The following is a 14,854-nucleotide window of genomic DNA, read 5'->3' on the forward strand; positions in this document are numbered from 1 at the left end:
CTTTAGGTATCCTCGGAATCGAGGGACTTGACTATTTTAAGGCATTATCAATAAGGCAACAAGGCAGCAAAAGAGGTTACCTTAAAGGTGTGTGTGTGGCACAATCAAGTGGTTAATTCAGTTATTTATATTGTAATTAGTGATGCTAATTCAGTTCAAGGCTTGCACTCCCTAAGATTACTAACCACGCAGTTTAAAATAAGCAAAAATTAAAGGCAGGAATTAAAAGTCCTACGCTATTACAATAAACACCTGTAGGGAAGGGGGGAATAAAGACAGAAAATAAGAGGGAACAATAATTAGTATAAACATCTTTGAATGCCTTGATCTCCCTCGAACCCTCGATTGACTCTGAAAATTAAAAGGAAAATAATAGGGGTGAGTACATTACAAATTCATTGGCGATTGGAACAAACCCTATTTTAATAAAAATTAAAATGATATTTAAACAAAAAAATAGTTAGAAACTTAGCTTTTTGATCTTAACGCGCGTGGCTGAAGGATCTTGGTTAATCCTGAAAATTAGCCACAAAGAAGAAAAATGTCAGTGCATTAAAGACCTCAACAATTATAACGTGACAGATCAAAAACTAAAACGGTAATAATTTAGGCAAACAAAAAAGGTAAGGCAAAAGGAAAAACGGTAATAATCTTGTTTCTTTCTTTAGTCTTTTTGTATTTATGTTTGGATTTGTGTTTTTGTAGAAATAGGCATCACAAGTCTCGATTAGGGAAGGAAATCTATTGAATTTATCGATTCTAGAGACAGGGTTGGAGCTAACAATCGCGTTTGTATCGAAGCTTAATGCTTCTGTGTTTGAATTTCACGCGAGACATGACCGACGTGAGAATACGAATGTTCTAGCAATTTTGCTTTAGACATAACATTGGTTGTGATACATCTCGTTGGTGTTGCAAAAATGGATACTAATGTGATATATACGCGATGATTTTGATGTGTATTGTAGATATGTTTTAGTTTGTGACGAGTAGTGTATATTCATGCCTGATAAGTTATTCTCTCTGAAGAATATATTTATTTTCCTTTTTATACGTTTTACTTTTATTTCAGTTAAACCCAAGCTTAAAAAAGAAGAAATCATTGAGTAGCATTCTTTACCTCCATCATTCTCTGTGGACACGATAAATCCCGGAATACTTCTAAGCTTTTACTTGCCGCTTAACTATGTCAACAAGAACCCGACATGAGAATTTTTGAGTTCACTTATTTACACTGTCATGCCGAACACCGGAATCAATATAGGCACAATTAATTTCCACATGTTTAATGTGTAATATGATTATACTATTGACCATCTTGCAGAGTTGCTACATTTTCCTTGCGGAGAGGGTATTGTGTGTGAATCCTCGTTAGATATAGAGTGGGAAAATGAGGCTTGTACATTTTGGAAGGAAATAACAAGCTCTACTACTTACCCCTTTGAGGGTATCTTGGCTCATGACATTCATAACCCGATTATCCGTGTTTTCCGTCAAATGTTGGCCGACACCATTTTTGGCTGGGAAAACTCTAATAAATTGAATGCGATATATTTTCTTTACTTGCAGGAAGCATTTATACAAAAATCGTTAAATTCAGAACCTTTCATGATTTGCCAAATGTTCGTCGTTCTGAAAAAGAAAGGAACGATATCTTTTGGAGGGTTGATTACATCCATCGCACGTGCCTCGGGCTCGAAACTGAGCTTGCTACTTTAGAACCTCTACCACCCCGCACCATTGACGTTAACCTTCTGAGACATATGAGACTTTGTAGGGTGAAAAGAGAAGGAGACTACAACCTAATGGTTAAAAAATGTAGCTATTAAAAGTATTATTTTCTGTTGTGCAGATTGTCCCGATGTATGAAATAAAAGAAACTCGACCTATGATTTAAATGCTCCACCTGTTATTGGCCTGGTTCCACAAAAGTTTACTGGTGGTGATGGTACTGACGATGAGTTTGAGTGGAGGAACATGTTCCTCATTCATAACTCTCCACCACCTAATTCTTCTAACCCTTTTGTAGGTACCTCTTTTGGTTTTTATTAGACTGAAGCAATGCTACGAGAACAACAAGCTCATGAAGAGGAGCGAGATGGATTGTTGTATAACATGTATGAGCAGCAACGAGACATGATGGATTTTGTACGGGCATCTCAGAGCCAAACAACAAGATCTTTCCAATTAGTATTAGAAGCCCAAGCCACCTTGGCAGCCCAACAACAACGTCAACAAGCTTATTTGACATGAGACTTAGTTCCAGTACATTCTAGTCAGGCAGAGATACTAGGGAACCTCCGAAGGTTACAGTAATCCAACGCCTCAATATCAGACCAAGTTTGGAAACTTAAGATATCACATAGTTCCGGCCATCAGAGCAGGAGTCATTGCCCAAGACATCCAGACCAGGGAGGAGAGGGAACTATTGGCCCGCATTAGCGCATAACTAGGTTTTAATTCCTTTTCACATTTTATCAAAGCACTAAGGACAATATTCGGTTTAAGTGTGGGAGAGGAACTCTACAGTTTTATTTTACTGCTTTCTAGGTAAATTTATTATTTTCTAGTTAGGATTTTATATTCATGTTTAGTCAATCGAGTCTTTTGCATGTGCTGTCGAGTCTTTATGTGTAGTTTTTCTATTGTTTATTAATTCTTTCCATTTCTTGAGCCATAACAAAATTTTCGATAAAAGAAAATAATGTTTATTTTGAATTTCTAAGCTACCTAAAGAAAGGTTGTGGAGACTTGGGAAAATTTCTAAAATATCGGTATCATCTTAACACCGTAAGTCTCTAAATTATGGAAATTGATCTGGATACTTATTGTATATTGGCCTTAAAGTCTCGCCCTAAAAAATTCTCTAAGTAGTTTATCTTAGCAGTTAACACCATCTTAAGCATAATCTACGTACGGACAATGCAAAAATAGAGATCCTGCAAGAATAGAAATAATTAAAAATAGATCCCTAATGTTTTAAATGATCCTAGTTTTAAATGAAATAATTAAAAATAGAGAATGCACCTTCTAAGTTAGGTAACCTTCACTCGGTCACTTAACCTAATGGTTGTAGAACCTGCAAAAATAGAATAAAATAACTCGTTATTCTATTTTTGCAGTCCATGGGATTTTAAACATTTGCCCTAATTCCTTTTTAATCAACACGCTAAGGACTGCACAAAATCTGCAGAGCCATCTTTTTGAATCTTGAAACAAATCTTCAAAATTTCTAAATTGTTCAATCAACCAAAATTAGAAACTTTAATTCTGAATTGATTTGATTTTATAGTTCAAGATTAAATCTTCTTGACTTGTGAATATTATTGAGATATATCGGAAAGAAATATCACAAAAGCAAATAAAATTAGTTAAGATTTAAGACAACCTGTACAGATGTCCTGGTTCAGAATGTCATGACATCTAGTAGAACATCTGTCTTAAATATAAGCTCAAGCTTTACTGTATCAATATTGTCAAGATGTTACGACATCTTGCTCAACATTTGTCAAGAACTATGTTTTAGGAAAAATGTTGCCAACCCCAAAACCATGGAACTAACAGTACCCATCGACACAACCAAGATAAATGCAAAGGTTTATAGCCTGGAATAGTTATTTGAACACCGTTGTTTTTCTTGAGGACAAGCAAAGATTCTAGTTTGGGAGAGTTTGATTACATATAACTGCATCACATATTTTACTCATATTACATATGATTTATCATTATTTTGTCTTTATTTCTATTGTTATGCTAATGTTTTATCTTCTTTTCAGGTATTTGACCATATGAGAGGCCTACACAAAGAAATAAAACAAATTGGATAGAAAACAGAGAAAAAAGGAAGAAATTACACTTAAGGCGTTCAACATGGCGTTTGTTATAGAGAAAGCCATAAGAAGAATGACGTGTCCCACTCATTAACGGTCAAAAGACTAAGTCTTCCCTATTTTAGGAAGGTGGCGTTCACCATCCGTTTATTTTTTAGGATCCAGTTATTTGAGCAAAAGCCTGGAACCCTTTTAAGTTATTTCCATCCAAAACTAATTTTCAACTAAGTGAAGAATCTAATTTCTTGAAATAGATTTTGTTACTTTAACGCATAAAGCGTCTAGCATACGAAAGCGGGTGGTATAGTTTAGAGAGTAAAACTCAGTTATGAATACGCGGAAGCGACAACTCCTGTTCAATTAATTCTTTTTAAGGTAAAAAATATTGCACACTTAGTAATCTTATTTAGAAATAATAAGAGTAAAGTTGATCGATGAGAATCACATTCTAGCATTATTATTCTGAATTTATTCCAAGCTTATTATTTTATTTTGTTATGCTTATTACAAACCTTCTAACGACCGCATTAGATAAACACCATAGCAATAGTAAATGTAAATCTTTTATATTATTCTGATACACTCCATATACTTGCGAAATTACCCAACCATTACACCAGGCCCACTTGCAGCATGATCATATTTCAACAGATTAGGAAATTCTCTAGAACTTACATCAGGCTCACTTGCAGCATGATTGTATGTGAACAGATAAGTAGATTCTCTGGAACTTACACCAGGCTCACTTACAGCATGATCGTATTTGAAAAAATTAAGAATTTCTTAGGAACTTACATCAGGCTCACTTGCAGCATGATTGTGTAAGTATAAGAGTGTGCCTAAGAGGGGGGTGAATTAGGACTTTGAAGATTTATATGGTTTTAGAAACAAGTTGTTCTTATTTTTCTGGTTTGGTGCAAGAGTTTAGAAATGTGTTACTTTCTTTTTTGATTATGATTTATGAAAGCGGTAAATACGAAAAAGTAAAGAACACAATGATGTATACTGGTTTCTCTCACAGTCCGAGAGTAATTCAGTCCCCTTTCAACATGAAAGAGATTTTACTATTGTTTGTGACTTACACAAGACAAACCAACACCAAGAACAATCCTCTTGGATTTTCACTAAGAGAACAATCCTCCCTTAATGACTCACTTGTTTCCAACAATCCTAGACAACAAGATTCTAACCATCAAGAACAATCCTCTTGGATTTACTAACTTGATTATGAGAACAAGCCTCTCACTAATTAAAAACCGTTGCTTCCAACAATCCTGGATAGCAAGCCAATAATAACAAAATATATTTGAGTAGAAATGTTGATGAACATATATCAATCACTAGGATTGATCTTCTCTTTAAAACAAGCAATTTATGATGAAAATATAGTGCTCAAGTGTTTATGAGAATGATATGAATTTTCTAGAATGTTACGAACATACATGTAGAAAATTCTTTATGAAATATTAAGAACAAAAACACTTGTTCGAAAATTTGAGTGAAAAATATGATGTTAAATTGCAATGGAAGAGGTGATTTTTAATTTGAAATTTCATGTATTTATAAGTGCATAACACCTCTATTAAACATGGTATTTTTTGAGACATTTTCATGAAGGTTTGTAATAGTTTAGAATAACAATGGTTCATGAAAAAACATAATTTTAAATTCTGCACAGTACTTCTTAAGTCAGTTAAAACGGTCACTTGACTTAACAAGTTCGTAACATTTTTCAAATTTCAAATATAAAAATACTAGTTCAGAACGTTGTAAATTGCGGCGGTTTTTGTGCTGTTACGGTCGCTAAAAACGCCATAATTTACCAAAAACTGCATGTTTGAAAAAATTAAAAAATTTAAATAATTGTCTAAATATTGGAACCAACCTAAGGCAACATCTATTGATTTATTCAAGTCAATATATTATATTTGAAAGTGATTTAACATGGTTCAAACATAATAAAAAATTATATTTAAAAGTGATTTAACATGGTTCAAATATGATTAAAAAGATTAAGTGATTTTAAACACAAATGACCAATGCATGCAAGTGATTTTTTGGAGAATAATTTGAGCACTAAAATTATCAATATAATTGCATGCTTGTACCTCTATTAATCAAGATCCATGCTTAGTCTTCAACTTTAATCTTGAATAATTTGGTGCTAGCTTTTGCTCATGATAAGACTTGGAGACTTGAATTGATACATTGTTCTTGAAGCTTTTTCCATACTTTTTGATATGATTATTTGAAATTCATTTTGTCTTCATCAAAACACATTAAATTGAGAGTCTTGACTTCACAGATTGTGTGTGAACAGATTAGTAAATTCTTTGGAACTTACATCAGGCTCACTTGTAGCATGATCGTATTTGAACAAATTAAGAAATTTTCTGGAACTTACATCAGTCTCACTTGCAGCATGATCGTATTTGAACATATTAGGAATTTCTTTGGAACTCACATTATGCTCACTTGCAGCTTAATCGTATTTGAACAAATTAGGAAATTCTTTGGAACTTACACCAGGCTCACTTCCAACATGGTGGTATTGGAACAAATTAGGAAATTCTTTGGAACTTACATCAGATTCACTTGCAACATGAGCATATTGTTAGAACAAGATTTGTTCTGATTAATATTCTATGTTTTGATGATAACATTACATATGAATTTTGTATAAGACAATGTGGTACTCTAATCCTTTACATTTTCCATTTCAGGAAATATAAAGAGTATGCACAAATCAGCGCTCAGAAGCACTGACTCAGAAGGTTCTGGATGGCTACATCAGAACATGCTCTGGCAAGACATCAGAAGATGGTTAATCAGAATCAGAACATGAACTATGAAGCATCATAAGAACATGAAGTCAGAAGCAGAAGCACTGAAGTTCTAAATGGTATCACGCTCAAGCTCTTCAAAGTCAGAAGGCAAGAAGATGCTCTGCACCAAGCTGATTAAATATGATAATTCAAACTTTGTTATCTACAAATCTGAGTTCAGAAGCAAGTACAAGATGACAGACTATTAAGTCTAATCTCTGACTGACAAAAGGAACGTTAGAAGCTACAAAAGGCAAAGTCAGTAAAAGCAGCAAAAGCATGGCTCGAGGTAGTTGACAAAAGTGTGAAACATTAAATGCAGCGTTGTACTATTCACGCAAAGCATTAAATGCAACCCAACGTTCATCTTCTCTCAACGCCTATATATAGAAGTTCTGATCAGAAGCAGCATAGAGAACACTTGCGCAAAAATACCAAAACACTGTCAAAATCAAAGCTCACGAACTTCATCTTCAACCTCACAAACTCTTGTAATATTTAGTGAGTGTTAAGCTTAGAACTTAAGATAAATATCACTGTTGTGATTATAGCTTTATAAGAAGTAATATTACTCTTGTAAACATTATTTTACGTTGTTTGTAAAAGGTTCCTAGAGTGATCAAGTTGTGATCTGTAGACTCTAGAAGACTTAGAAGTTTTCTAAGTGGTGAATTCCTGGAGTGATCAAGTTGTGATCTGTATACTCTAGAAGACTTAGAAGTTTTCTAAGTGGATAACCATTGTAATCAGTTGGATTAGTGGATTAAATCCTCAGTTGAGGTAAATCACTCTAAGGGGGTGGACTGGAGTAGTTTCGTTAACAACGAACCAGGATAAAAATAAGTGTGTTCATTGTTTTTATCTTATAAGTTTTTAAAGTCACACTTATTCAAACCCCCCCTTTCTAAGTGTTTTTCTATCCTTCAATTGGCATCAGAGCGCCGGTTCTAGGTGCAAGCACTTAACCGTGTTAGACAAAAGATACAGGGAGAAAAACACAAAGTCTATATGGGTGATACAACAGCTACATCTGTTCCTACTGAACAAAACAACAATGGTAATGGAAGCAATGGTTTCAATGGCTACACTAGACCACCCGTTTTTGATGGTGAAAACTTTGAGTACTGGAAAGATAGACTCAAAAGTTACTTTCTTTGTCAAGATGATGACTTATGGGATCTAGTCTTGGATGGTTACAGATATCCTCTAAATGCTCGTGGAGTAAAGATGTCAAGACAAGAAATGAGTGATGATCAAAAGAAACAATTCAAAAATCATCACAAGTCAGAGACTATTCTGCTGAATGCTATTTCTCATGCTGAATATGAGAAAATAACAAACAGAGAAACTGCCTATGACATCTTTGAATCCTTGAAGATGACTCATGAAGGTAATGCCCAAGTCAAGGAAGAAGATTCTGAAGAGTCAGAATCAGAAGAAGAAGAAGAAGAAGATGAACTTTCCATGATCTCCAGAAGAGTAAATTAACTCTAGAAGAGTAAGCAAAGAAAGTTCAAGAACTTCAGAAGTTCCAAAAGGCCTGAAAGAGGAGAATCTTCTGGACATAGAAGATCTGACAAAAAGAAGGTGACGTGCTATGAATGCAAGGAACCAGGACATTACAAGAATGAGTGTCCAAAGCTTCAGAGGGAAAAGCCCAAGAAGAAGTTTGAAAAGAAGAAAGGCTTGATGGCTACTTGGGATGAATCAGATTCTTCTGACCAAGAATCAGACTCTGAAGATGAGCAAGCAAACATAGCGCTGATGGCCACTGTTGATGATGAATCACAATCTACATCAGACTTAGATTCTGAAGAGGTATTTTCAGAACTTTCTAGAGAAGAGTTAGTTTCTAGTCTAACTGAAATTTTGGAAATCAAGACTCAACTTAGTATCAAATACACTTATTCAAACCCCCCCTTTCTAAGTGTTTTTCTATCCTTCACATATTTGAACACATTAGGAAAATCTGTTGAACAAACTTCTCAACTCTATTGGTGGTTGTATTCCCAAGGTGTCGGACCTTATCAGTCCACGCACAAACAAACTTCTCCTTCACTTTGTCTAGAATGATGCTTCAATGTATTTTAATAAATGAGGATGTTTTTCACATATATTCCGAAATTGCAATACGACATCGGCATACAATTCTTTTGTCGACGAACTTGCAATATGCACCCATGCATCCATTAGTTTGTCAACAATCACTCCGGGCTTCACCGTTTTCCCACCTTCGGTCGCTACTTGTTTCGTCCCCACAACGGGTTTAACCTTACTTCTCACATTATATGATATGTGATATCGACAAAGTAATGCATCAGAAGAAGGAAATACCTTTGCAACCACATTTATCAAAACGGGGTTGCGGTCCGTAATAATCGCCTTAGGCATCTCGACTTTTTTTTCAAAAGTGTGCGACACCCCTTCAATGCCCACCTAAAAATATCCTTTTTTTCACACTCCAAAAAAGCAAAACCAATGGAAAATGTCTTCTCGGTGGATGTAACACCGACCATCTCGAATAATGGGAGTCGATACTTGTTGGTCTTGTAGGTAGAATCGAGAAGGAGCATTGTCGAGAAAGTGTTGAACAACTTTATGGAATCCAGATGAGTCCAAAAAATATCTTGGACCATAACCTCATCATCGCAATTTCTGTACCGCACCACGTATTTTTTATCATCCAACATTTTCAACAATTGTTGAATCTTGCTCCTATCTCCCCTACTCCCCTTTTTATTGCGGTACCGTTTATTATACACGTGCCTTATATTTGATATGTTGTCGGGTTCCTTCCTTTTCAATATGGCAAGTAAATTTTTCGGTTGGACAAAATTCAAGGACATGTCTTTAATAGATGTCTTCTCAACCGGATTGAGCCGACATGCCACTGAATGGCCTTGTAATTTTGCGTAAGGCGATTATTAAATGGAAACTCGTGCTAGCCAACATGTAACAACAAATTTTAAATGGACACTCGCATTTTCTAGTACCCGTGTCGTCTCTTTTAAAATTCTTTAGAGGAGGATGGTATTTCCCGCTTCTTTCGCACAATATTGTTACAAACGGGTTTCTTCTTGCCGTACCATTATCCAATCTTCCTATCACTACACTAAAACATAGGTTAGTTGCATTCCTACGAATCCATGTTAGCATGCTTTCACGATCGTCAAAATCTTGCTTGCTACTAAAGTCACCTCCGACATCTACCACATTTGCGACTACCCCGTCAATACTCGTACAAACATCGACTAAAGTAGCTGATTCTCTTGAAATATTATCGGGGTACACCATACCTATTTTGTCAAAATAACACATAATTATAAAATGCTGGAAAAAAAACTACAGGACTATTTCGTAGATGCATCTACAGAAGTGTTCATCTTCAACACGTTCCGTAGATGGATCTACGGAAGCTACGTTACTTTTTTACAGCAAATAACATTGATAATGTGAACAATGTAGTGGTTGAAAGTGATTATTTACCTTAAATTCAGTATCTTCTTGCTCCCTTTGATTTATTGCACCAAAAAGTTTGAGTGTTGGAGTGAAATCGGGTATTGATGATGTAAGGTTTTTAGTGTGTGGAAAATGAATAGTTTGAAGAAATGAAACAATGGGGAGAGTGATCATGCTGGTTCAAACTATATCAGACACTTCCGTAGATGCATCTACAGAACAACGTGGCTCTAAGAGATTCCGTAGATGCACCTACGAAAACATCCCTTAACTGATTTTATGTGTATTTTTTCCTCATATACACTAGTTTATTACGCTTCTGTGGGTGGATCTACGGAAGGAATCAAATTTTTTTCAAAATTTGGGGTGCTTCCGGATGTGCATCTACGAAAGCTGGAGCAAAAATGGAATTTTGCGTGGTGTATACGATATTCATGTGTTAGTTGAGAAATGGTCTTTTGAAATTGGTGTTAAATAATTATTTTTTAAATTGAGCTTAACTATGAAAGTAATTTGTAGTAAAATTTTGGTAGCTTTATTTTCTTATTGTGATTAGAGTAAATTTTCTTGACTTTTTTCCAAACATCATAACAAATGGTGAATGCTTGCAGAAGGGTGCACGGACACATGGTGCCAAGACATTGGTCGTATGTGAGAAGAGTGGGCGAAGCATCACATGCATTTCTAAGATCATTTTCTGTCAATATTGTAGAAAACAAAACATATTTCTTTAAAAAAAATTGCAAGTTACTGCTAGTATTTTAAGGTGGCACAAGTGGGGTGATAGATAGAGACAACATTTATTTATGTTGCATTGAGACATAGCATCAAAGCAACTTTATTTAGCACATTATTAGCACACATGTAATACATCTTAGCAAACACAACACACCTAAATGTGGTTCTATTTGGCAGCATGATGGTAACCGAATCCATTAGGTAATTCTTCAGAATTTATATCAGGCTTACTTCCAGTAGGGTGGTATTGAAACAAATTAGGTAATTCTTTAGAACTTACATCAGCCTCACTTGCAGCATGAGGGTATTGAAACACATTAGGAAATTCTCTGGAACTTTCACCAGACTCACTTCTAGCAGGGTGGTATTGGAACAAATTAGGAAATTCTCTGAAACTTAGATCAAACTCACTTGCAGCATGATCGTATTTGAACACATTAGGTAATTTACTGAAACTTACATCAGGCTCAGTTGCAACATGATCATATTTGAATACGTTAGTTAATTCTCCAGAATTTACATCAGACCCACTTGCAAGTTGATCGTATTTGAACACATTAGGTAATTTTCTAAAACTTACATCAGGCTCAGTTGCAACATGATCATATTTGAACACGTTAGGTAATTCTCCAGAATTTACATCAGACCCACTTGCAGGTTGATCATATTTGAACACATTAGGTAATTTTCTGAAACTTACATCAGGCTTAGTTGCAACATGATCATATTTGAACACGTTAGGTAATTCTTCAGAACTTACATCAGCCCCACTTACAGCATGATCGTATCGAAACCAATTAGGTAATTTTCTAAAACTTACATCAGGCTCGGTTGCAACATGATCATATTTGAACACGTTAGGTAATTCTCTAGAATTTACATCAGACCCACTTGCAGGTTGATCGTATTTGAACACATTAGGTAATTTTCTAAAACTTACATCAGGCTCAGTTGCAACATGATCATATTTGAACACGTTAGGTAATTCTCCAGAATTTACATCAGACCCACTTGCAGGTTGATCGTATTTGAACACATTAGGTAATTTTCTGAAACTTACATCAGGCTCAGTTGCAACATGATCATATTTGAACACGTTAGGTAATTCTCCAGAATTTACATCAGACCCACTTGCAGGTTGATCGTATTTGAACACATTAGGTAATTTTCTGAAACTTACATCAGGCTCAGTTGCAACATGATCATATTTGAACACGTTAGGTAATTCTTCAGAACTTACATCAGCCTCACTTACAGCATGATCGTATCGAAACCAATTAGGTAATTTTTCAGAGCTTACATCAGGCTCAGTTGCAACATGATCATATTTGAACACGTTAGGTAATTCTTCAGAACTTACATCAGCCTCACTTACAGCATGATCGTATCGAAACCAATTAGGTAATTTTTCAGAACTTACATCAGGCTCAGTTGCAACATGATCATATTTGAACACGTTAGGTAATTCTCCAGAATTTACATCAGACCCACTTGCAGGTTGATCGTATTTGAACACATTAGGTAATTTTCTGAAACTTACATCAGGCTCAGTTGCAACATGATCATATTTGAACACGTTAAGTAATTCTTCAGAACTTACATCAGCCCCACTTACAGCATGATCGTATCGAAACCAATTATGTAATTTTTCAGAACTTACATCAGTCTCACCTGCAGGATGATGTATTGAAATAAATTAAAAAATTCTCTGAAACTTACACCTGACTCAGTTACAACATGATTATATTTGAACACATTTAGTAATTTCTTAGAATTTACACTTGACTCACTTACAGTATGATAAGAAAATATATTAGGTAATTCTTCAAAAAATTTACATCAATTTTACTTCCATCGGAGTAACCTTGTTTGACTCAAACATTTTACACTTGTTTAATTGAGAAATTAAATTTAAAAAGTAAATAATTTTAAATATGTCGAAGTAAATTTCTATCTAAAAAGTTGAGAGATTTTAAAGATATTATCATATAGACATAAATTTTAGAGCATGACACTGACTAGGAAGTAGGAGATTAGTGATGGCTTTTGGCATTGGAGAGTTGGGGATTACGGACTTCCAGTAATGTTGAGGTGGTAATCTTGCAGCATTAGTTGCCACTAGCAGAAGCTGCATGCATTTGAGAATATATATTAACATTAGTAATCCATTTATTTAAAAGCAAAAATAGAGAGATAGAATATGATAACAAGTATTTGAAGAAATGAAAGTGGTGGAGTTTATGGAGTTGTAACTCACCACGAGAAAGGTAATAAAGTGAAAGAAATGAAACTCCATATTGGATCAGTGAGTGTGAAATTCTATAGAAGAAAGGATGGAATGAAAAAGAAAGACACATGCAGCCTTTATATAATGTAGAGAATGGATGGTATTATGTAATTAATTATTAAAATTGCTTTGTTTCAAGGGGTGGTGGTGCCATGCAGATTTGCAAACGTGTAACTTGGTTAGGAAACGGTGCTGATCGGTTGTCCTCTTCATAGCTAGTTGTCTACCATGGATGCAATGAGTGGCATTATTTAATACTTTTGTTTACAATAATTAATTTGATTTTATAACAAAGGTGTGTTTGGAGTGAGCATGAGAAGTTGGAGTGATTGCATCCTTCCTTTCTCTCTTCTCACCGTGACATTAGAATTTACTACAAAGCAATTAAATAGTTACTACAAAGACACAAAAGTGTGCCCTGTCTCATTCAGTGTGCATATAAAGCTCCCTCGATCCCCTAGTATTCTAAAAACGGCAAACTTTCCTAATAGTTCTTCTAGCTACTCTCTGAGGTTGATCTACTTCAATTGTTTTCATAGGTGTGAAACAAGTACTGGTTCTCTAAGTTTCAGAATGTCTCAGCAATCGAGTGATGAATCTCCCATTTCAGACTCAGCAACACCGGAAGAGTCCTCTAACCCTAATAGGGTTCTTAAGGTTGTCCCTTTAAGGAAGATTAGCAGTGACGAAGTAAAGGCCATAAAGCCTAAAACGACTCATGCAAAACGGCCCAAGGAGGGTATTCACAACAAGGGTACCAAATCCTCAGTATCTGCTACCATGGAGGAACTTACTAAAGAAGGATCCAAATATGTCGATAGAGCAATTACCAGGATTGTTACTCGTATTCTAAAGGAGAATCATCAAGTGCCAGGAATATTTATTTCTCTTTTAACCATATTGGATAATCCCCTCAATAACACCAGTAAGGCTGAGCCTGTTAACACCGTTGATATTGACCTAGAAATCAACAAGGATGAACAAGGGTTTACTAAGAATACCAATGTCACCGAAGATGTCAATGACATTGACAATAATGAGCACCCTAAGGCAAATACTGAAACTAATACTAATGTGGTTGACTTAGATGAGTACTCTGACAACGAATTACTTACCTCCTTGAATCCTAGTGTAGCCAACAGGCTAATGACAAGAACAAAAGGCAAAGTTGTTGTCCAAGGATCTCCTAAAAGGAGCACTCAAGTGAGTAACCCTGCCAAAGACACTGTCAGGAAGAAGAGTACTTCTGCAGGACTGTTGAAAGTATTTGTGGGTAAATATTTTCGGTAATATATCGTATCCACAGGGATTGGTTTAATATCACTGCCGTTCTATTGTTTATTATTTTGAGTGAGAAAAAGTAATTGGATTTGTTTTATGATTATAATGCTATCAAATCTAAACAATAATTTAAATGAAAATACTGAAAGTTTGTTAACGATTAAGGAAATATGTTGAGCTTCAGGGTTCATCAACCTATTCCTATACAATGTATTGATCAAATCACAAGTGAACAATCATTTGAAATATTATCTTCACTTATCCCCAAATATGATTCCATGTCTGCAAATCAAATTAGATAAACTTCTACCGGTATGAGATTCGATCTCTCCAAACATCAATATCGATAATAGTAATGAAGAACGATAATTATGAAAACTCAATCACAATTCCATCTCTGCAAATTGAGATTGAATCAATATAGTAACCTAGGG

The 14,854-nt window shown here is 35.1% G+C and overlaps 1 protein-coding gene across 2 annotated transcripts in view; it reads right to left on the reverse strand.

The window, feature by feature from the left end:
* The window catches only part of LOC131596168 (uncharacterized), a 73,671-nt gene extending 60,431 nt beyond the window's left edge, over positions 1-13,240 (reverse strand). The window contains exons 1-4 of one of the 2 annotated variants that reach the window (XM_058868753.1): positions 13,110-13,240; positions 12,872-12,980; positions 12,474-12,523; positions 11,414-12,272 (exon numbers count right to left, since the gene is read on the reverse strand). In XM_058868753.1, coding sequence (XP_058724736.1) covers positions 11,414-12,272; positions 12,474-12,523; positions 12,872-12,980; positions 13,110-13,148 — 1,057 coding nt within the window. In that variant the 5' untranslated portion in view covers positions 13,149-13,240. Of the gene's footprint in view, positions 1-11,413; positions 12,524-12,871; positions 12,981-13,109 lie in introns of both variants that reach the window. The other variant, XM_058868752.1, reaches the window with a different exon arrangement.
* Positions 13,241-14,854: the final 1,614 nt, after the last annotated feature.

Source organism: Vicia villosa, linkage group LG4 (assembly GCF_029867415.1).
Source record: "Vicia villosa cultivar HV-30 ecotype Madison, WI linkage group LG4, Vvil1.0, whole genome shotgun sequence".
Lineage (NCBI taxonomy): Eukaryota > Viridiplantae > Streptophyta > Magnoliopsida > Fabales > Fabaceae > Vicia > Vicia villosa.